This window comes from Taeniopygia guttata, chromosome 7, assembly GCF_048771995.1.
Source record: "Taeniopygia guttata chromosome 7, bTaeGut7.mat, whole genome shotgun sequence".
NCBI lineage: Eukaryota > Metazoa > Chordata > Aves > Passeriformes > Estrildidae > Taeniopygia > Taeniopygia guttata.
This window is the reverse complement of record NC_133032.1, coordinates 26,237,313-26,258,069: the sequence shown is the minus strand read 5'-3', so window position 1 is coordinate 26,258,069 and position 20,757 is coordinate 26,237,313. Positions and strand designations below refer to the sequence as shown.

Below are 20,757 nucleotides of genomic sequence, written 5' to 3'. Positions count from 1 at the left end.
CTCCAAGTTCTTCACTGCTGCTCAGGCACAGTGTCATTCACTGGACAAATGGGCACTGGACACTGTGGAGTTCCTACCCTGGAATTTTCTCTCATGGAGGGCACTGTCTTGCCTTTCTTTTCTGCACTGTGTTGTAGGAACACACTATGTTGTAGGAACTTAATATTTGTGCCCACCAAATTTAATATCTGCCAGTGGGTTCAAAGGTCTTGAGGTGAGGATAGGTTCATTACTGGATAAGCAGACACCATGCAAAGACAAATCTGAATTCAAGGGGGGAAAAAAAGCCTATCTAGTAGGGAAAAGTTGGTGTATACACACACAGTAAAGATAGTCACAGTAGCACAGTTTCTGTCTTTGGTGTTGTGCATTGCTCCCCCTTTGCTAATGAATGTAATGCTTCTGAAAGTGTTAGATTAAAATTCAGAGGAAGAGAATACTGTTTCCCTGCCAAACCGGACAGACCACTGCTCTGGTTGCCTTGCTGGCAGTGAATAATTTGTCCTTGGTTACCATTAACATTGTTGCAGCTGTGCCTGATTTGCTGATTCACTTGGTGACTGTTTCTCAGCTCCTCTGTTAGGATTTTTCTCTAACTGGTAATGTAACTGCTTTTAGTCTTTGAAGAAGTAAGGAAAAGTCACACTGTTCCTCATGCTAACTTAGTCTTCCCAGATTTACCCTGGGATACGTACAAACTGTTGTATTATAAAGAACTTCCACAAAAGGAATAAATGAATGTCATAGCTGCCTTAATGCAATGCCTCTCCTAGCAAAGGATTGACTCTAAAAAGTAGTTTTCATGTTATGCAAATTATAATAAAGGTCTCATGGAAAGAAAAGCTTTTCTGTTGACTTCACTGTATTCTGGAACAAGTCCTAGCAGCATAAATCTCACCTTAAACTTATCTTTCTAATCTGACTGATGTAAATGATTGTTTGGTTTTGGGTTTGGTTGGTTTTTTTTGGTTGTTTTTTTTTTTTTTTTTTTTTGGCTCAGAGTTAAAAGCTGCCAAAGGACAGTAGAATATTTTATATCAACCAGAAATTCTTGATTTCAAAGTACAGTCCCAGCTTATTAGAGAAACCAGTAAGTTTTTCTAAACATGAAAATTTAACCTCCTAGAAACCATATTTACTTTATTTCCCCTCTAATCTAAGGAACAAATGATGGAGTCAGCTGACACCACCTTGTCCTTTTCAAGCAAAGTCTACTATTAATCTACATAGTCTACTGGCTATCTATGTGCAATCCTAGCAGATATTTGTAATTAATTTTATTTTTCTTTTAAAAGATAACTACTTTGCTTTAATTTTTCAGTTTATTTGTTGCTTTCTTTTAGACATTAAATTTGGTTCTTTTGTTTTTAAGCCATTAAACATTTGTAACTATTTTTGGCAAGCATTCTCACCATGAGATATGGTCAAGTTTTATGGGGAACACAAATCAAACTCTTTATAAAATAACATATGTATTGAAACAAAATCCCACAGAAATCCAAAGGCATGGATAAATTAACCCAGGTGTGTGTTTATAGTACAGAAATTTTTATATTGCATGTTTATGTATAATTTATATTAATTTTAGAAAGTATGACTTTTGAATTTTAGAATATCCAGTGGTCATGTACATATTTATTAGTGTCACTGTCTTAGCTAAAAGAAGAAGACTGTTTTTGGTATATCACATTTATATACCCCCTTTTACTGTCATTCAGAGCTTGAGGTTTTTGAAAAAGAGATATTTAGATAATTTGAATGTATTTTAAACCTTACTCAGCTTTTTGTTTTGTTTCATACTAGGAACTATTTGAAAAAAAAACCTTTTTACATCAAGTAATTTAAAACAACATTTCCTTTTCTCTGAAGACTGCTTTGACTAGAAATATTTGTGATAGATACATTAGAACAGTTTGTGAACAGTGCAGCAGTTTGTCCATTTTTTCTAATCCTCATTTTCCTAGCTGAAAAAACTCCGAGCAAGTGTAGTAATTTGTAACAGGCTGCAATCCAGCTATTTACACACAGCCTGGCTGAAATAAATAACCATGCTGAGCCCCTGCTATGTTCAGTTCTGCCCAGGCTAGAGCAGCTTGTCAGGCTGGAATAATGCTGTTCTGTGCTCAGGCTTTTCACAATACTCACCTCACCACACTCAGCTGGGGATGGGTTGGGCTTTAAACGCAGTAAGAAACCGTTTTGTATATATAAGTATAAAAACATTGTACATTGCTCTTTATTGGTCATATTCTATTCTCTGGTCCTCAGATGTAACTTCTTGTTCACATCTCAGGTTATGCAGCAGCCTACAAAGAAATGTTATGTATTTGGTCCTGATTCCTCTATTCAAAGAGCATTTAAATATTTAATTTTTTAAACATTTTATTTAGGAAATTACCCTGGCACTTCTGAGACCAAGTAGAAGGAAGGGGGATTATGACAATGCAAGTACTTAAAAACACAGCTCCAAGCAAGGCTGCAGAAGATGGTCACATTCCTAGTGTGATGGGCAACACTGAAGTTATCAGAGATTAGAGAAAAACTGCTTTTAAGACCTCAGTAAAATGTAGTCTTTGACTACAAAGACCTGTTTTTCCTTTTCAGTTGACAATCAGTGACTGCAAATTAGTTGAATTACATGCTCTCCCTAAAAGCTTTTGTAGTAATTTGCCAGAATAGACTCCATCAAGATGAAATAATTTTGTTTGGAGCTTAGATCTGGTTTATTACAGTGCCATTTTGTAGTAAAAGCCCCACTACATGAGCTGATAATTGTCTGTCTCTGAATTCTGCAAGGTTACAGGAGGCCTGCACTCCTGGTCTCAGACGTGGTTTCTCTTTATGGTTAATTAGCCATGGGGGAGATTCTCAGAGATGACGAACTCTAAAAATCCTTCCAGAGACAGATGATAAACAAGCCTTCTCCTGCCCCAGGTCATCTCCACTAGGAAATAGCTTTGTCTCCTGCCTCCTTCAGGAGAAGCCTTTACTGTAGAGGTAGGCAGGATGTTAATGGGACGCTGTCCACAGTGGCAGGTGAATCTGTCTACAGAGATCGTGCCCCACTGATGTGTTGCCATGGCAGGGGAACAACCTGGAGAGAGAGCATTGCCTTCCATGCCAGCTGGAGTCCCTTGCACTTCGGTGAGAACTAAAATTAAATGAGTCAAATGGCTGTCGTGCCTCTGTTCCTGTTCATCTGCCTCAATCACGCAAACTTGTAGTTTTCTCTCAATTTCTTCCCTTGGGCAAAATAATGCAAATTATGTTTTATTCTTTGAAAAAAGGGGGATCCTCCCTCAGAAAAGGGAGGTACAAAATAAGATGCAAGTAGTGATGTTGTTGTTCTGTGGTATCTCAGTTAACTATGTCTGCAATCAGGTCACTGTCCTGGACAGAAGCTGCCATGCTGTGGCGCTGGGAGAGGTGGCCAGGGGAGCTTGTTCGTTTTATTGACCTGCTTGGACCAGAGCCCGATAGGAACTCTTGTGTAAAGAATACCATAATTTGAGCTTAATCCTCAAACAGCTTCAGGGCCTCCTGTTCGGTTCAGGGCTGATAAACACCCCAAACCTCTGGCTGGCCTTTCAATTCGTGACTATTCCCCTTCCTTAGTTTAACATCACTGACCTTTTGATATGGCAGCACGACTCAGATGTTGCTCAGGAGTTATCCTCCCTCCCTTTTTTTGCGTCAGGAATTAGTGTGGGGGGAAGTTTGTGTTGCTGTTGTTTTAAACATTTAAGTAATTTTATTTGTGTGCAAGTCTAGAAACAGTACTGTGGAAGAGGTGATGCCAGTGGCTGTGAAAGGCACTACGGTAATTAATTCTTTATGCTGTAATATGCGTTTGGAACTTGTGAGGAGCAGGAAGCGCCGTGAATGTCATTCGGCTCTTGAGGCCCAGGAATGTTTTTAAACCCAAGGCGCTGCCGCGGCCCAGCGGAGGCGCAGAGCCGGCCGCAGCCCGTGAGGGCCGGGCCGTGCCCGCTCAGGGCCGTGCCGGCCGGGCCGCAGCGCAGGCCCGCGGAGGCGTTGCCGGGCTGTGGCGGCCCCCCCGCGGCGGGGCGGCTCCGTCCCTCCCCGCAGCGCCCCTGCGCGGCGGCGGCGGCGCGGCCCGGCCGGGGGGCGGGAGGTGCGCGGAGCCGGCGCCCGCAGCAGCCGCGGCGGCAGGGAAGGGGCTGCGATGCTCCCGGCCGAGCGCCCCCCCGGAGCCGCCCCCGGGCGAGGTGAGTCAGCGCGGCCCCGCGGTGCGCGGGGGGCCGGGCCGGCAGCCGGAGCCGCCCGGCGGGGCGCCGCCGCCTCCCCTGCCCGCGCTGCGCGGGGACCGGCTCCGCGGGGCGGCCGGGGCCGGCTGTGGCGCACCGAGCCGCTGGGAGCCACCGCGCTGGGGAGGCCGTTCTCCCCCGGTGTCTGCCCCGGCAGGGCTCCAGCGCCTTCCACCGGGGCGGCGGGCCTCGTCCCCGCAGCCGCCCGGGATGCTGCCCGTGGGCCCGCGCCGCAGCTTTTCCCCAGCGGCGTTTGCTGCCGCGCCGGGGCCGGTCAGCTGCGCCTCCCCGGAGTGACCGGTTGTGTCAGCCTTGACGGCCGCTGTGGTGGGTGCCGGCCTCGCTGGGGTGCCGGCCCGCTTCTCCTGAAGCTCAGCATCTTGGTTGAAGCGTGCTGCGGCCGAGCCATGTAATACCCCCTTGCCCTCCCCGGTGACAAGAGTCGTAGTCCCGGAGGTGGCCGCTGGCCGGGCCGTGTCCCGCGGGAGCTCCTGCACAGGCATCCCCGCACTCCTCCTTGCCGCCAGCATCCAGGCGTGGCGTTACGTGTGGCTGTCACTCGGATCCAGAGCCCTTGCATCCTTAAAATACCATGGGGTTTAGTCAGCGGGTTGTCTGTTGCTCCTCTGTTTATTGGAACAAGCGTAGGAACAGATACTTATTTAGGAAGTCAGCGCTGAAGGTGCCATAGCTGCTACGGATGCCTGCGATGTTCTAAGTTAGATGGAGTTTAAAATCCGTGTCTGTTCAGCCGCTCTAAAGTTTTAGCAGCAGAATCTTTTTAAATGTTGTGTTAATGAAAAAGTGCAGTGTTGAGGAGTGATAAACTTGGTTGGATAAACTAGCGCAGAAGAGAACAGCTGAATAAACTTAGTACTGATGTATTTCAATAAAAACTTCTCCAAACATTACATTACTGAGATATATTAGGTCTTGTTGTCCACTAGTTGGTAATGTCCCAGGAAAAACATTACAAAATGCTAGTTTTGTAGCTTGGTTGTTTTGTGTGTGTTTTTTGTTTCACTGGGTAGAAATAGTGGACAAAGGTGATATGTATTTTGTTTGTATTCTCTGAAGACCCACCAAGGAATAGGAGATAACAATCATCCCTTTAAGGGTAGTATTTGTGGTACTAGTCATAAATCCAGTAAAACTCGTAAGAAGACTTGAAAAAAATCAAACAGGTGGAGTGAGAATATGAGAGTAGAAGCTGCCAATATGAGGAGCTAATGGGAGGAAGCTATGATTTATCAGTAATGTAGCTGGTACGAGGGCACAGCTTGAATGCAGTCTAAAATCCATCTTAATCTTCAGCTACAGTACAATGGGCCTGAGTTTATATAGCAGTGTGGGAAACTGTGCACTGCTGTCGTGATCTGTCTGCAGATGTGGCAGTTGGTCCCAGAGGCTGGAATGGCCAGGGAGGCCTTGCTGTCCTGCAGCAGACCAGGACTGCCGCTGCTGCTGGGCTTGCTGGGGCAGCTGGGTGCCCGTGTCCCTCCCCAGCGCTGGCAGCACTGTGCTCCTGGAGTGTCCGGGGCACTTGCCTGGTTTGCAGCTGAAAGCACACTTTAATTAATCAAGTGTAAACCTTGGAGGCACGTTGACAACTGGAAAACTGGTTAAAAAAACTGGAGGCTGATACCAACTGAAAACAAGCTCTTTAACAAATAGAGTCTACTTGGACATCTTAATGTGCATATGTTAGATGGAAAACAAGATTGGAATGCAGTAGTCTTAAGATGTGAGTTTAATGTTTTTTCTTTAATAGGTGAGGATTCATAATGTTCTTTAATGTTAATACTAGCACTATTGTAGCAACTTCAGACCTATCTTAAGTGCATTAAACCTATTATAAACCTGATCTTGACATATTTCACATGTACTGTTATCTCCCAATCTAATTGACTAAATGTGTCAGTGCATAGAGTTTTTATATCCATATTGAAGAAGCAGAAAAGCCTATAGCCCAACACATTAAATAAGTGCATATCAGTAACATAAAATAAAACAGTTTGAAGTGCTGTAGAACAAGGTGGTTTCACTTTCATGGAAACCCTAATTATGTTGGTTAATGTTTCAATGCTTGTGTCTTGCTTTGCAGTTGAAACAAGTGCATTTCCTAGCACCAAGTTAATTCACTCTATGTGACTTATTTCTGATTTTATAAATTCAAAGTCAGGTGTTCATGCTGGAGCCTCACAGGAGGAACTGTTTACCTTTAGAGAGCAGGGGATGATGTGGGGCAGGTGGGGCAACTTGTGGGAATTGTTCTGCATGGCTTGGCAGGGAACAGCCCATCCAAGGGCTCCTCCTGGAGGTTGGCTTATCTGGGAGAGGCTTGGGAACTCTTGGTGATGCAAGAGTGAATGAGGTCTAGGTATTCCTCTGTCATGACGTAAGTTGTTTGCATAACATTCTCCTTTTTGGTGTGGATGCAGGTGACAGCACCAGGCTGCTCCTTAGGGGTGAAACTTGCTTGAAAATGGAAAACATGGTCTATTATTTATGGCTATTGCAGCAGTGCCTTGTCGGCCTGCTGGATGCAGGGCTTCCTTCTGGAGCTGCTGCGCAGCTATGTAGCAGCAAGTCTTTGTTCCAAAACTTTTGGAGCGTGGATCGATGGGGTGGGGGGGCTGAGGAGGAGGCAGTGTGCATGAGCTGTGTGATGGATGTGCTCTGGGCAGTTTCACCACCTGGGGGATGACTGAGGTGAGCCTTTGTATAGTTTTCAAGTCTCCTTCTCTAGCAGACCTGCTCTTGATCAAACAATACTTAGTGACTTAAAGTGTTTTGAAGAAATGTGTTTTCTATTGACAAATTTTTAAATGTTTGTATGAAAGCTTCATGTGGAGTTTAACATATGTGCTACAAAGTGAGTTTTCTAGTCAGTGAAAGGCTGGAAGGGGTCAGCTAAAATGTGATGCCATTCTGGCTGGTTTTGATTTATCTGCACAATGCAAACAGCAAGCTGGCCTGCTCTGTTCCTACAGCTGCATGTTGTTTGAGAGATTAATTGATCATTCCTGTTCTGAGTATGTTCTCTGAGACTGTATAAATAGAAACCTTCTACAGTGGATCATTTTGGTAGGTATTTAACAGGTTAAGGCTCTCTTGATCATTTACACTGGCTTCTCATGAACTGTCACGGGTCTTTTTGGTGGTCTGCCTTTTAACATTCACATACATCCAAACCCAGATTTTGAGTCTCGGCTTTGTGAGTCTTAATTATAATTTAATTCACAAAGCCTAGTGAATAGAATATTGATGCTGAATTAAACTTTATTTTATAACTACACTACACTTTCACCTCAAATCTAAATTTCTGTTGGTCTGCAAATGAAGTTTCATTGCCTGGTTCTGTAAGTACCATGGTATTTTCCCTGAGAGGTTTAGGGATTTGCTGCCAAGGCTGATCTTTTGATTGACTTTTTTTTTTTTTTTTTTTTTTTTTTTTTTTTTTTTGAAATACACTTCAAAGCAGGGTGGTTTTTTTTTTTCCCAAAGTTTTGGGTTGGGAAGAGTGACTCCAAGGGGAGAGCTGAGTTTTTAGATACTGTATTATTATTTTTTCTTTGTTTCTTTTGTTTTCTTTGTTTTTATTCTTGTAATGTCAGGTTGTCTTGAGTAGATTAGCTTTTTATCCTTTCTGATCTTGAAATCCTGTTAATTATTAGAAGAGACAGACTAAATGAGGATCGATTTAAGAAATAAAAGCAAGAATGCCAAGAAGATACTTAAATAAATGTAGAATACCCTCTTTCTACCTACCTGCCAAAAAGGCTCATTACAGTCCTTAAAATGACCATTGCACTGTCATCACCGAATTTCTTGGGACAAATAGTTCTTCCTCCATTCCCAAGATAGCTGCTCAAAGGTGCAAGTCTGCAGGTAAGATATATCTGTTTGCAGGGAATGACTGGATAAAAAACATATTTTAGATGTAAGGGCTTGAAAGTGAATTTGGACTTGCTATAGGAGTAGCTATTAAAGCAGGTGACAGCAATCTGTATCAGGAAACTCAGAAAAAAATATAGTCTCTACTTAGATAAAAAAGAATCCTATCTGTGCAAATCTCGAAGGGAGAAGAGCTTGTGGTTAACAAGTACATTCTTTATATCCGAGGAGAAGCACATGCACTTGTGCATAAAGAGGTTCAGAGAACGCATGATGTCACAGAATAATCCCCAGTGTGAGAGAGCTGCAGCTGCGAGCCAGGGATGTGCGCTCCCAGCCCGGCACGGTGGGATCACGGGCTGGGGGAAATCGGCACTTTGGGTCTCAATGAGCTCTTTTCCCACTGTAGCCTTGTGGGGTGATGGGATGGTGAGAAAACAATGGCTTGGTTCCCAGTTCTGAGTTCTGTAGTGGTTTGGAAATGTAAACCTCTGTCAAGATAAAAGCTCGTTTGTTAGTTGGAGGACCAAAGTGCTGTCTTGTGATACACATGTGCTGCTCCGCTGTGCCCTTGCTCTGCCTTTTCCCTTTCCCTTTGCAGGGCTTTCTCAGGATTCTCGGAGGAGTTCTTTACAACCTATATCTTAGCGCTTTCTTGTGTGTTTCTGAACCCTAACTTTGGGGGTAACACCTCCAAAGCATTATTCCTGTTTTTAGAGTGATGGTACAACTCTGCAACCTCTCTGATCTCATTTGTCCTGGCAGAGCTGATTACATTCAACAGGCCTCCAGCAGAATGTTGTGTTCTCTTCAAATAAGCTAAAATTTATATTCACTCTGAAGTCCATCTGTTAACTGTCTAAACCTTTCTTCCTTATTCTTGTTCTCCGTTGTTCCTTTTAAACTTGCCAGTTGTGCTTGTCTTCTGTCCTCCTATTGTCTTGTGCATTAGATAAGTATTTGCAAAGTAAAGATACAGTGTTTGAAGGCAATGGTTAAAATAACCAATAGATCACTGAGAAGTATATTGGTTTTTCCATCTGTTAGGTTTGCTGCATGTTTGATCCCTGACTGGCACAGGGTTTTTGTCAGCAGAAGGAAAGCCCCATAGGTTCAGGGTATTGGAGATTTTTTTTTTTCAGTAACAATACTACTCTGTTCATTTTCTTGTTTTCAGTCACTTATTTTTAGAATTTAAAACATTGCTTAATATGACTTTCAAAAACCTGACTCCTAAACAAACTAGATCAAAACAATAAAGAATGCCATATGGCACCTACCACTCTTGACGCTGTTATATTTCTGAAGAGTATATTCTGTATTATTAATAACATTCAATGAAGCTCTTAGTGTGGGAAAATATTTACTGAAATTACTATGAAATACACTTCATAGAGTTCTAACCCAGGATGTTCTAGTCAGAATAGCAGGAGTGGATCTTTTGGATTATGCAATTGCAGTGTGTTAGAAGATGGATGCTGAGGCTGGTACAAATTATGGAGGGGGGAAGAATAGGCAGCAACTGAAGTGTTTAAAGATTAACAGTATCATAATTTGTTATGTACTCACTACTCATACAACATATGAAATTGAAATTCCACTTCAAGACAAAAGAGAAACAAAATTAATACTAATTGCTCTAAAAGCCTTCACTGTAATTTATATGAAACCAGATGGTTCAGATGTCATATACAGGAATAAACTTGTTTAAATGAGGATGATTTCAAGCCATACTTACAAAGAAGTTGTCCTAAAATATCCACATGGTTAAAATGTGAGTTCTGTCTTGTTATGTCTGGGGAACAGGAAATCTATTCTTCAGAAGTAAATGCTGTAAAGCTCTGATGCAGCAAGCAAGTTGCTGTAATCAGATGAGCATATACTGAAAGCTCTGTTACATCCCCTTGACATAAGTGGGGCCCTGTACAAGATCTGGAGACTTTGTTGTCAAAGAAAGGCAAGGCATAAAGAAAATAAGAGCGCAGATGATGACTGATCTAATTTACTCATTAAAAGGGCTTGTTTTATGGATATATAGAAATGAGCAAAAACCCCACAGTTCTTCTACCTGTCAGGTGGATGTGGTTAGCTGAAATGAAGATTGCAGGAGCTCACTAGACAGCTGTTGGGATTTGGTTCATGTAGCTTTTGATGGTAACAGGTAAGAGCAAGAAAATGTGCTTTCACATTTGACTGTTCTAACAACTTAATCAGGACTGTCTGATCTTTTGACAGTTGAAATACTTTTAAAAAAATTTAATTGGATCGTCTCTGAAGAAACTGGAGGAAAAAACTTAAATCTCTGTGTATGTGCTGGCATGGTTTTAATTTACTTCTGAACTTGAATACATGAATATTTAAGGTTCCAAGATTTGTATGTAGGCTTTTCTCCCCAAGTGAAACCAGGGATCCTTGTAAATAGTATCCCATATAAATGACATTTAAAAGTGAAAAACACAGACAAACCTTATGAGTGTTTGGGATTTTAATGATGGTATTTTAGACATGTCTTTCACTGAACTGTGTAAGGTTTAGATTATTCTCATGAACGGTTGTTTTTAGAAATATCCATGGCTTGTTGTCAGCTGTTGCATATATGTTGAATCAATAGGGAACAATTAACTTAAATACTAGTGAATGTTAGTCTCTTCTCTCTTATTAGCCTTTGTCAGTATTAAATAATCCATTCCAAATCCATTGTCAGTATTAAATAATGATGAATTATAAGTAATTAATTTAAAGGCACTGAATATACTGTTGCATGACTAATTCTAAGGGGATGATATTGTGCTTTCAGATGAGTAATGAAAGACTTATTTCACTGTCCTCTTCTACTTGGAATAAAGTACAGAACTGCAAAAATATACTTATCATAGAATGATATAATACCCTGAGTTGGAAGGAACTCAGTAGGCTCATCCTGTCCAAATTCCTTGAACAGGTCAAGATCATAAATGGAGTGCTCTTTGAGAAATTTCAGGTTCTTCTTGTTCTTTCAAATACTGTCTTTGAAAAAGTTCCTCTGTGATAGTAATACTAATCCAAACAGCAAAGGATTACAAAACCAAAATATATACAATGTTTAACTTTCTCACAATGAACATGAGCTAATCTTACTAGGTTAAATTTAAAGATACCAAAACAGCAAAACCAGTTTTTAATAATGATTTGGAACTGATAGCCTGCTGGCAGAGCTGGTTTTTATTCTTTAAAAAAGACGCTTTTCTTAGCTAGGCTAGTTTATTGGAATGGGTTGTTTTTAAATGTGAAAGCTGGTTGGTCACTCAAATTTAAAGGAGTGTTTATTTTTTAGTCTTGCTTATCAATTTTGCAGGCCCTTCTGCAGAAGATAAGTGCAGGCAGCTGCAGTGCTGTTACCTCCCAGTCCACCTCTTTTCAATTTCAGAGTTTGACTTGAAGATACCTTTATAGGGCCTGTCTCTGTTTCTTTGCTCCCAGGTCTTTGATGTCTTTGAGATTGTTATTCTAATTTTGATCTTAAAGCCCCGTCCTCATTCCCACCTCTTCCCATTCACCATAGAAGCTCAAGCCTTCCATCAATTTCTGCTGTAGTTGTGGAGTCTTAGAAAAATGTGTTTTGAAAGGAGACTGATGAGAATTTTGAAGGCCATCATGAGGCTTTGGATACTAATTTGTTTTGGTGATCAAAATAACCCGGATATATGTGGCTGCATTGCTTAATTACAAAATCATGACTAACCTTTGGCATAGGAAGGAATACTGGAAATAAAGCAGTTAGCCTTGGGGGAGAAAAGCCTACTTGAAAGAAGAGACTTGCAAATTCTAGCACTTAATTGCCACAGTAACTCTGAAGATATGTTATTTTCTCTCCTAAACATGAAAGATGTTTTATTGCACAATATAAAAGCTGATGTTGGGAGAACTTCACAGAATTGGTCATAAAACACATTTTTATTGGTGCTACCATGTACCACTAGTCTAGACAAACAACCCTGAATACTGCACTTATTGCTCAGGCATGTTACAAGAAAGAAGCTGTCTTTGTCCTTGATGGCTGGCATTGTGGATCTGCTCCCCTGTGGTACCTTAACCTCCTTATGTTTTATTTGTTCACAGGGTAGCCCTAGTTCCTTGAGAGTCCACCAGTTATTGGATGCTTATGGTAAACCATGGCAGCTGATGATAAGGTGGCCATTCTAACCGACGATGAAGAAGAACAGAAGAGAAAGTATGTGCTTGCTGATCCTTTCAATGGCATTTCCAAGGATCAAGACTTGCCCCCCAGTAATGAATCCCCCTCGACAGAGACAACCACTGCCCCAGATGAAGAGCTGGATTGGTTAGAAAAGCACTGTGTCAAAATAAACAACGATCTTCTGATCTCAAAGGTCTTTTATTTTTTCTTCTATTCTGCGTATGGCTCTCTCTACCCCTTGCTGCCCGTGTACTACAAGCAGCTGGGTATGACACCCAGCCAGAGTGGACTTCTGGTGGGCATCAGGTACTTTATTGAGTTTTGCAGTGCTCCCTTCTGGGGAGTGGTGGCAGATCGCTTCAAGAAAGGCAAGATTGTCCTCCTGTTCTCGCTTTTATGCTGGGTTTTGTTCAACCTGGGCATTGGCTTTGTGAGACCAGCCACCTTAAGATGTGTACCAAAGGGCCTTCCCCCTGCACATCCCACCAACGCAAGCAGCCTTTTAACAACAATTCTGCAAAACACCTCGATGTCTTCTCCACTAACCACAGTGAGTGCTGCATCCCCGAAAGTTCGTGGGAGGAGAGACCTGGTCACTTCTAGTCCAGTCACTTTGGAAACAATGGGGACACCTAATCCCGAAATAACATTCCTGGTACCTACACAGAGCAATGATGAGGATTTTACCTTAGAAAACAGTACCCATTTGATTTTGCAAAGCACCACCACTAGCCCAGCCTCACTAGGGAACACAACTCTGAGCACCACCACAGCTTCCATCAGCACAAAGCCAATGCCTTCTGACCAAGCTGTGCTCGTTTATGATCAACAGGAAGTAGAGGCCATCTTTCTGCTCATTCTGCTGGTTGTCATAATAGGAGAATTTTTCAGTGCTTCCTCTGTTACCATTGTGGACACCATAACTCTGCAGTACCTTGGCAAACACAGGGACCGCTATGGATTGCAGCGTATGTGGGGGTCTCTGGGCTGGGGGCTGGCCATGCTCTCTGTGGGAATTGGCATTGACTACACTCACACAGAAGTTGCCATTGAAGGTCAAGGATGTAAAGCTCCAGAGTACAAGAACTACAGGATCGTTTTCATTGTTTTTGGTGTCCTCATGACGATGGCGTTAATTGTGGCCACCCAGTTTCGCTTTCACTACGCACACTTCAAGCAAGATGAAAATAAGAGAAAAGAGGTAGAGATCTCACAGGGGGACAGAAATGCCTCCAATGAATCTTCAGATAACACTCCTACCAGTATAAGTCAGTCACAGTCTTTCAGTTTTTGGGACCTAATTAAACTGCTGTGCAGTATCCAATATGGCTCCGTGCTCTTCGTGGCCTGGTTCATGGGGTTTGGCTATGGCTTTGTATTCACCTTTCTGTACTGGCACTTGGAAGACCTGAATGGCACCACCACTCTCTTTGGAGTTTGTTCTGTGCTCAGTCACGTGTCTGAGCTGACTGCCTACTTCTTTAGCCACAAACTCATTGAATTGGTTGGTCACATCAGGTAAGATGGCAGCAATCATTAAAGAGCTGTACAAATATGGTGACTCAGGCTCAGCCCTTGTGCTACAAAGTGAAACTCAAGCTAATTTTTTTTTTATTCCTGCTCAGTTATGTGGCTCACATGATGGATTTTTTTTGTTATTTTAAGAGTTGAAAATGCTCTGAAATGCTTGCTTTGCATTTGAGTTTTATGTTAGTATGTGCTATATGCCTGGCACCATAACCTTTTGCAGATGGTTCCAGAAGATACCCTTGTTCCCTGATGCATCACTTTGTTAGAGATCTTTACAGATTGCCACCCACTCAAGGGTTGTCTGTTTTGCCATACAAATACCATTAGTTTTTCAGTTTTTTTCATGTGAGTAGCAGCATTCTGCAAACCTCCTGCTTTAGCCTAGTTCCCCTTGCAGGGCAGTTCATGGCCCCCACAGTAGCCTGAAAGGTGTCAGCTGCAGACTGAGAGGGGAGAAGCTGAGCTGAGGAAACGAGGTGAGCACCTCCTGTGTACATGACCTCGTAATCAGACTCTGGGTGTTGGCAGAATGAGGTTGCAGCCTGGCAGTGTCACTAATTCAGGGCTTGCTCTCCTCCTTGAGTTGCAGCAGCGTGTGTCAGCTATGAAGTGAGATGGCTGCAGGGCTTGTCCTGTTGGTTTTGCCTTGTGTAAGTGAAAGCGATTGCTTCCAGCATATTAGTGAACATTGTTTTCCAGTCAATTCACTAAATTGACTTAATAGCCACATATTCTAAATCCCTCTACTACTCTTTAGAAAAAGCACAGGGGAGGAAAGATGGGGAAAACCTGAGTTAATGAAGCTGCAAAGGTGTTTTTTTTTAATATTTACTCAGGTATTTTGTGCATCTAAGTTCAGAGTTGTGTGTTGTTAGCATCATGTCCTTTCCAAATGCCCAGTTTATAATCATACAATCATTGAGATGTATTTTTAAGCTGTTTGTTCTTTTTGTGTATTCTGTTCTAAGGTTTTGCTCTTTGTTTTGCTTTTATTGGGATAAATATTTTTATTCATTTGCCCTCTATTAAAAATGTTTCAGATGTTTAGCACAATAATTTGAGAGATTACTTATAAGATGGAGTTCTTTCTTACTTGAAACTGAGGAGGATCTCTTTACTTAGAATCAGTCTTAATCTCTGAATTTGACAATAATTAAAAGAGAAAATGACACCTTGTATGCAAAGCCTGGAGGAAGGATATGATGATGGAGGAGTGGTGAGAACAGATCACAGTCTTCATAGGTAAAGATAGCTTGGGTATGCTCTTTCATTGTATATTATAGTACAAAATTCAGGCTTAGACTTCAACTAAAGAATGAAAACCAAAAGAGTGGTAGGATTGTGAATAAGATGAGATAGAAGGGATGGGAGCATTGGCCAGTGAAAAGAAGAATGATATATGGGATTATTTCCCTTTTTTTCTTTTTTTTTTTTTTTTTTTTGGCACTGCTAAGCCTGTGAATCCAAGATTGGATCAAGATTAAATTGTTTAAACACTAGTCCCTGTTTTCTATAAAACACCATTCTGCATACTACACCTGGGAAATGCACATTAGTCATATTTTAGTGTTATCTAATGCTTACTTGTGTTTAGTCATCGTAGTTTGAGATGACTCCTCCTGGTTGCCTGCTGCCTTGTACTTTTGAACTTTTTGTGTTTGAGGGGAAGCAAACTTCTTTTTTTTCTTCTCCAAAGAAGTATGGATAGGAGTTCATAGCTCATCTTCTTTGACAGTTCTGTATATGTGTTGTCTGCTGCCTTCTAGTGCATATAATAATTTTCCTATTAGGAATAAAATTCCAATAGCCTCCAAGTCCATATCCTTATCCAGAAGCATTTGGTGTTGATATTTTATCTATTTTTTAATAGCTCAAAATTCCTTTCTTCTGTTGGGTTGTTGGATTTCTAGATGTAGACATTCTTTCTGCAGTATTTGAATACTTATAATTCAATTTTTATTTCTGTGCTGAGTGTGTGAAGACACACATGAGTACCAGAATTGCATGCATTGTCACAGTAGCAGGAAAGAATGCTATTGAATGTCCTCTGTAGAACTGCAAGAAATCAGGCTTTACACCTTATCAGACAGAAGCTCAGTTTCCCGTTTCAAGTCTTAAAAATCTTTGTTTCTACCATTCTATGTGGTGGCTAATAAAATCCTTCCAACAGTTTGAAACCTCTTAGGTTTTTACAAATTTTTAAAACTAATACTCAAATTATTGTCCAAATGCTTTATGCATGACCATATTAAATACCTGCTGATTAAAATGCCCAATTTCTAACTTCATAAGCTCTACTATTCATACATTTGTGCAGTGCATGTGTGCTTCTAGTGTTTCTTTGGGAGGATATTCGGAAGAAATTCTTCCCTGTGAGGTGAGGCCCTGGCACAGGTTGCCCAGAGAAGCTGTGGCTGCCCCATCCCTGGAAGTGTTCAAGACCAGGCTGGATGGGGCTTTGAACAACCTGGCCTAATGAATGGTAGGTATCTCTGCCTATGGCAGAGGGGTTGGAACTAGATGATCTTTATGGTCCCTTCCAACCCAAACCATTCCATGATACTATGACAAAAAAAGTGTACAAAACTGGTTATGAAATATTAAGACCCCACCTGGTGTAGAAGCACTCAAAACTGCTAGTCACTTAAGAAGATGATGTTAAGCTCTGAAAATAACTTCCTACTTGAGGTTAAGCTAGAATGTGTTTGTCTGACCACAGTTCCAGCATGTGAGTTTTTATGGGAAGCAGAGACTCGTAGTCATGGCTGTAAACAGCTTCGGCTCCTTGTCACAAATATAGATTCAGTGCTTTAAATGTTTAACCTGTGAATTGAGTATGGTGTCTCTGTGGGTGCTGCATATAAGGTTCATAAGGAACATCTGTTTACATTTAACATTTATGTCTGATAAGGAGCCTAAGTGATTATTATAAATGCGTTTTTGAAAAGACTCTGTAAATACACAGAAGTTTTTGTGTGACGTACCCCTCCAAAACCATATTTATAGAAATTGTCACAAACTGTAATTTACCTAAAACTCTGTACATATATTCTAACAAATTAAGAGGTAGAACCTGACTAAATTTCTGCTCTTAAACTCCAAATCTTTCTGCAAATGTAACATGTTGGAAAAACACAGGCAGGTGAGTGGTTAGTGATGATGGAGAGCTCTGAAACAGCAGGAGGTCACATCTCTGGTCTGTCTGTGCTAGGGAACAGCTGAGATAGGAAGACAGTTCTTTGTGAACAGACAAAGTTTTTGCTAGACAAAAGTGAAATTAGGCTGGCTAGAGCTCATCCTAAACAGAGAGGTGCATCTGTACTGCTGCTGAGGAAAAACAAAGGTACATGGTGAGGCCATCCCTTTGTGTTCCAGAGCGTATGCATCAGCCTGGGCCTTTCTAGTAGGGGAATGAAGACAGGAGCCTGCAGACCTTGTGAATTTGGTTACTTTTGAGGCTGATGTGTCCTAATACGTTTCAGAAATGTGGTTGTACATAAGAATTACATTAAGTTGTGGCTATGAAAGGAACCAAGTTATTTGTTTGGAACAGAAGGCAATAATTAAAGGATGAGATTAAATTTAAGATTCACAACAAAAAGAACAAGTTTGTTCTCATTATTGTATAACAGTGAACTTTTTTATGGCTTCCCATGTTTTCCTCCTTATGTTGCCTGAAGGCAGCTTAAACCAGCTATTCATGGACCTCACATGTATCTGGATGCAGCACTGCTTGATTTCATCTATGACTGAGAGGGGCAACTTCCTGCCAGCTTGCCCTACTTGTTGAAAGTAAATTCATGTTGTTATGAAAGACTCGGGCCTTTTTTTGATATCGCTGACATGATAAAAACTCTGGTACTGGATTTTTCACTGTCAGCTTATGTATGTGGAGACCCCAAATGTTGACAAGATGCTGTGGTTTTGTGACTGTGTCTCAGTCTAGATTTTCTAGTGGCTCTGTACCATTTAATTAATTATTGGTGTGCATTTGTAGAAAAACTAGCTTAAAAAGCAGCACAAAGAATAAAGAGCCCTTTCACAAGGTCAGTGCTTCACCTTAATTATCAATTACATTTATTTCACTTATGCCAAACCGGGGTTCAAACAACAAGCCCTATTTGGACAATAAATTAGCCTTGTCCCTGAAAAAAATCTTTAAAGGTTGCAATAGCGCCCTTTCTCAAGCTGTAAACATGTTTTCAATTAAGCCTTTGTTTGCCAAGATCCATCTAAAAATAAGAGGAAGATAGCTGGATGAATGAGCACCCCAGAGGGAAGCTATGCTAAATCTAAAAAAAATGGAAGGGAAGAGTCATCAGGTTAAATGTGCAGTGGGAAATGCACTTCACAAATAGTCTTTGTATTTCATTGTTTAAAAGCTGTTGTAAGAGCTTTTTTTTTTTTCTTTTTCTCTAAATTCTGAGATGCAGCATCTGCTGCTTTTCAACAGGATGGCTAAGTTTTATCCTGAGGCATGTTGTTATAAACCATATTGCTTCTGTGGGATGTGTTTTAGAGTAGTTCTGAGCAGTTTGCAGATACTGGGACTATAAACTTGTATTAATTGGGTTAAAATTAATTCCTTTAATACAAACCTGCTCCAGGCTTTCATTGAAATGGCAGAATGAATCTCTAGATGATTAGAAAAGCAGGTTGTTTGGAAAGGATGTTGAATGCACTCAGAAATTCTCTCTCTGAACAATCCCGTTTAGAGTGTGGCATAGAACTACAGAGCTCAGTTAAAAGCCCAGTTGATTTGCTGTCTCTTTGATTTTTTTTTTTTAATATTAGGATTTTGATTGTTTTGAATAGGCAAGAAGAGAGCTTATGTTTGGGTGTAGGACTTCAAGGATATATTTTGTGTTGAGCAAATGCTTTACACTGGCAAACCATATGCGTGCAAATAACTTCTAAATCAGTAAGCTGTATTATAACATACAAGAAAGGGAAAGTGCAGACTGTCCTGATTCTCCTTTCTTTATTTCCTTTAGAGTGCTTTATATTGGCCTTGCCTGTAACACAGCACGATACATCTACATCTCGTATCTGGAAAATGCTTGGACTGTTCTTCCGATGGAAGTGCTTCAAGGTAAGAGCTCCCAGCACAAGATCAGGTGCTTCCATTTATCTTGTTTTGAAGTCAGCTATGATTAAGTAAAAAACGTAGTAGTTCTCTAATTTTTTGACCACAAATACCCCAGACAATGCAGGTTCATTAAAAACATAAAGCATTAGTGTTTATCCTGGGAAATACTTGACGTCAAAAGGGTGGGTGTGCATTTAATTGTGCACAGTTCTCTGTTTATTCAAACAGAACTGTGTGAGACCAACACACCCTTTAAATAAACAAAGAGACAGAAGCATGAGCTACAAGGGTACACACCTACTGCAAATCCTGTTTGGTGATAAAACGCAAACTTCATTAAATGCCAGAGGTTGCAGTCCTTGAAAGGATGCTGTAAAAAACCTCCAAACACAGTCTGGGTCATTCTATCTCTGTTAAAATTTGTCAGTTCCATCAGTACTTATAGATTATAGATTTTTTTGTTTTAATAGCTAGAGCAGAAGTTCTCTCAACAGCTTTCTCAATGCTAAGACAACTTCTTTGAGAGATGGCCTTTCACAAACTTATTTACAAGGACAGAGGTGTGGTCTGTTGACAAGTAACTTGAGTCCTGTTTTCAAATCCTGTTGTAGAAGTCTGTAAGATCTTCATTGCACTGTTAAAGAATACATTGTTCTAGCTTAGTTTTTATGACCTCTTTTTGTTACATATGGTGGATACCACTTCTCAAAACCATGAAAAAGTGGAATTGTTTTACTTTCTATTTCTTCACTATCTGAAGAATACAATTTTTTACCATCTCTTTAAAGCCATCTTTTTTTTTGTTTGTTTGTTTTATATAATAATATTGCGAATTTTTCCCACAGATTATACTTAGAAGTTTTATTCTATGTGCAGCATAACTTGAATTTAAATTAACTTTTTCTATTACATTTACAGAAGTCTTTGTAAGGTAGACTTTGAGTTCCAAAATGCCATTAGAGAGCACTGTGTGGATCTCTACATACACACAGAGAGATCCATGTCCTGGCTCCTTAACGTTCCAAGATAACAAAACCAGTTTATCATATTGTAATTGCCACAACAGCAAGCTTCTGAATTTTGTTATTAAAAATCCCCCAAACCACAACTATTGAATTGATGCTTCATTGTTCATACCAAGTGTTAAAATAGGAACATTCTAGAAGGAACCTGAAGGATGAGTATGTGTTATTCTCACTTGCTCAAACATCTAGGGGAAAAATATTATGAACACAAAGCTTCGGATGTTGCCTTTTAGGCAGTCCTGTTTTAAAGCTATCCCATAACAAAATACAGGAAAAACCCCTTGTGGTTTCACCTACACAGCTATAAGTTTGTGCCTGGAAGAATCCTGTAAGTCAATGGCTTATAGAAGTTTCTTGTACTTTGAATGTGGTTTTTATTCTGCTGAAGTTTCAATATGTATTGCACAATACATAGATTTGCCTTTACATACAGGAAGAGTATACAGTACACAAATCCTGAATAATTGAGATTTGAAGAAAAAATTAAGGACCTTCAAAATAATACTTTGTCATAAATGTATCTGCCAGATGTTACCGTATTTAGCCACTGCTGAATCATGGGCTCCTTGGTTAATCTGGCTATTTGCAGTTATTTATAGTCAGCAAATGAGAGAGCTAAACCCAAACCAAACCCACGCACAGCTCCCCTACCCAGCCCCCAGGTCTCTGTGTTCTGTGTGCTCTTTTCAGCCTGCATCAGATGTCATTTGTTGGTCCCTGATGTCCATGAGTGCCCTGTGTGTGTCTAACCACTGCCTCCGCATTTAAAGG

At 40.9% G+C, this 20,757-nt stretch overlaps 2 protein-coding genes across 5 annotated transcripts in view; one reads left to right on the top strand and one right to left on the bottom strand.

Annotated features, from left to right (window-relative positions):
- The first annotated feature begins 4,064 nt into the window (after positions 1-4,064).
- The window catches only part of MFSD6 (major facilitator superfamily domain containing 6), a 27,945-nt gene continuing 11,252 nt past the window's right edge, over positions 4,065-20,757 (top strand). The window contains exons 1-3 of one of the 3 annotated variants that reach the window (XM_030277838.4): positions 4,065-4,229; positions 12,264-13,860; positions 18,867-18,964. In XM_030277838.4, coding sequence (XP_030133698.3) covers positions 12,317-13,860; positions 18,867-18,964 — 1,642 coding nt within the window. In that variant the 5' untranslated portion in view covers positions 4,065-4,229; positions 12,264-12,316. Of the gene's footprint in view, positions 4,230-6,541; positions 6,667-12,263; positions 13,861-18,866; positions 18,965-20,757 lie in introns of those variants that run through there. The other 2 variants (XM_030277835.4, XM_030277836.3) reach the window with 2 other exon arrangements.
- NEMP2 (nuclear envelope integral membrane protein 2) overlaps positions 7,886-20,757 on the bottom strand; it is a 39,480-nt gene continuing 26,608 nt past the window's right edge. The window contains exons 9-10 of one of the 2 annotated variants that reach the window (XM_072931594.1): positions 8,040-8,153; positions 7,886-7,931 (exon numbers count right to left, since the gene is read on the bottom strand). In XM_072931594.1, coding sequence (XP_072787695.1) covers positions 7,901-7,931; positions 8,040-8,153 — 145 coding nt within the window. In that variant the 3' untranslated portion in view covers positions 7,886-7,900. Of the gene's footprint in view, positions 7,932-8,039; positions 8,154-18,999; positions 19,020-20,757 lie in introns of those variants that run through there. The other variant, XM_072931596.1, reaches the window with a different exon arrangement.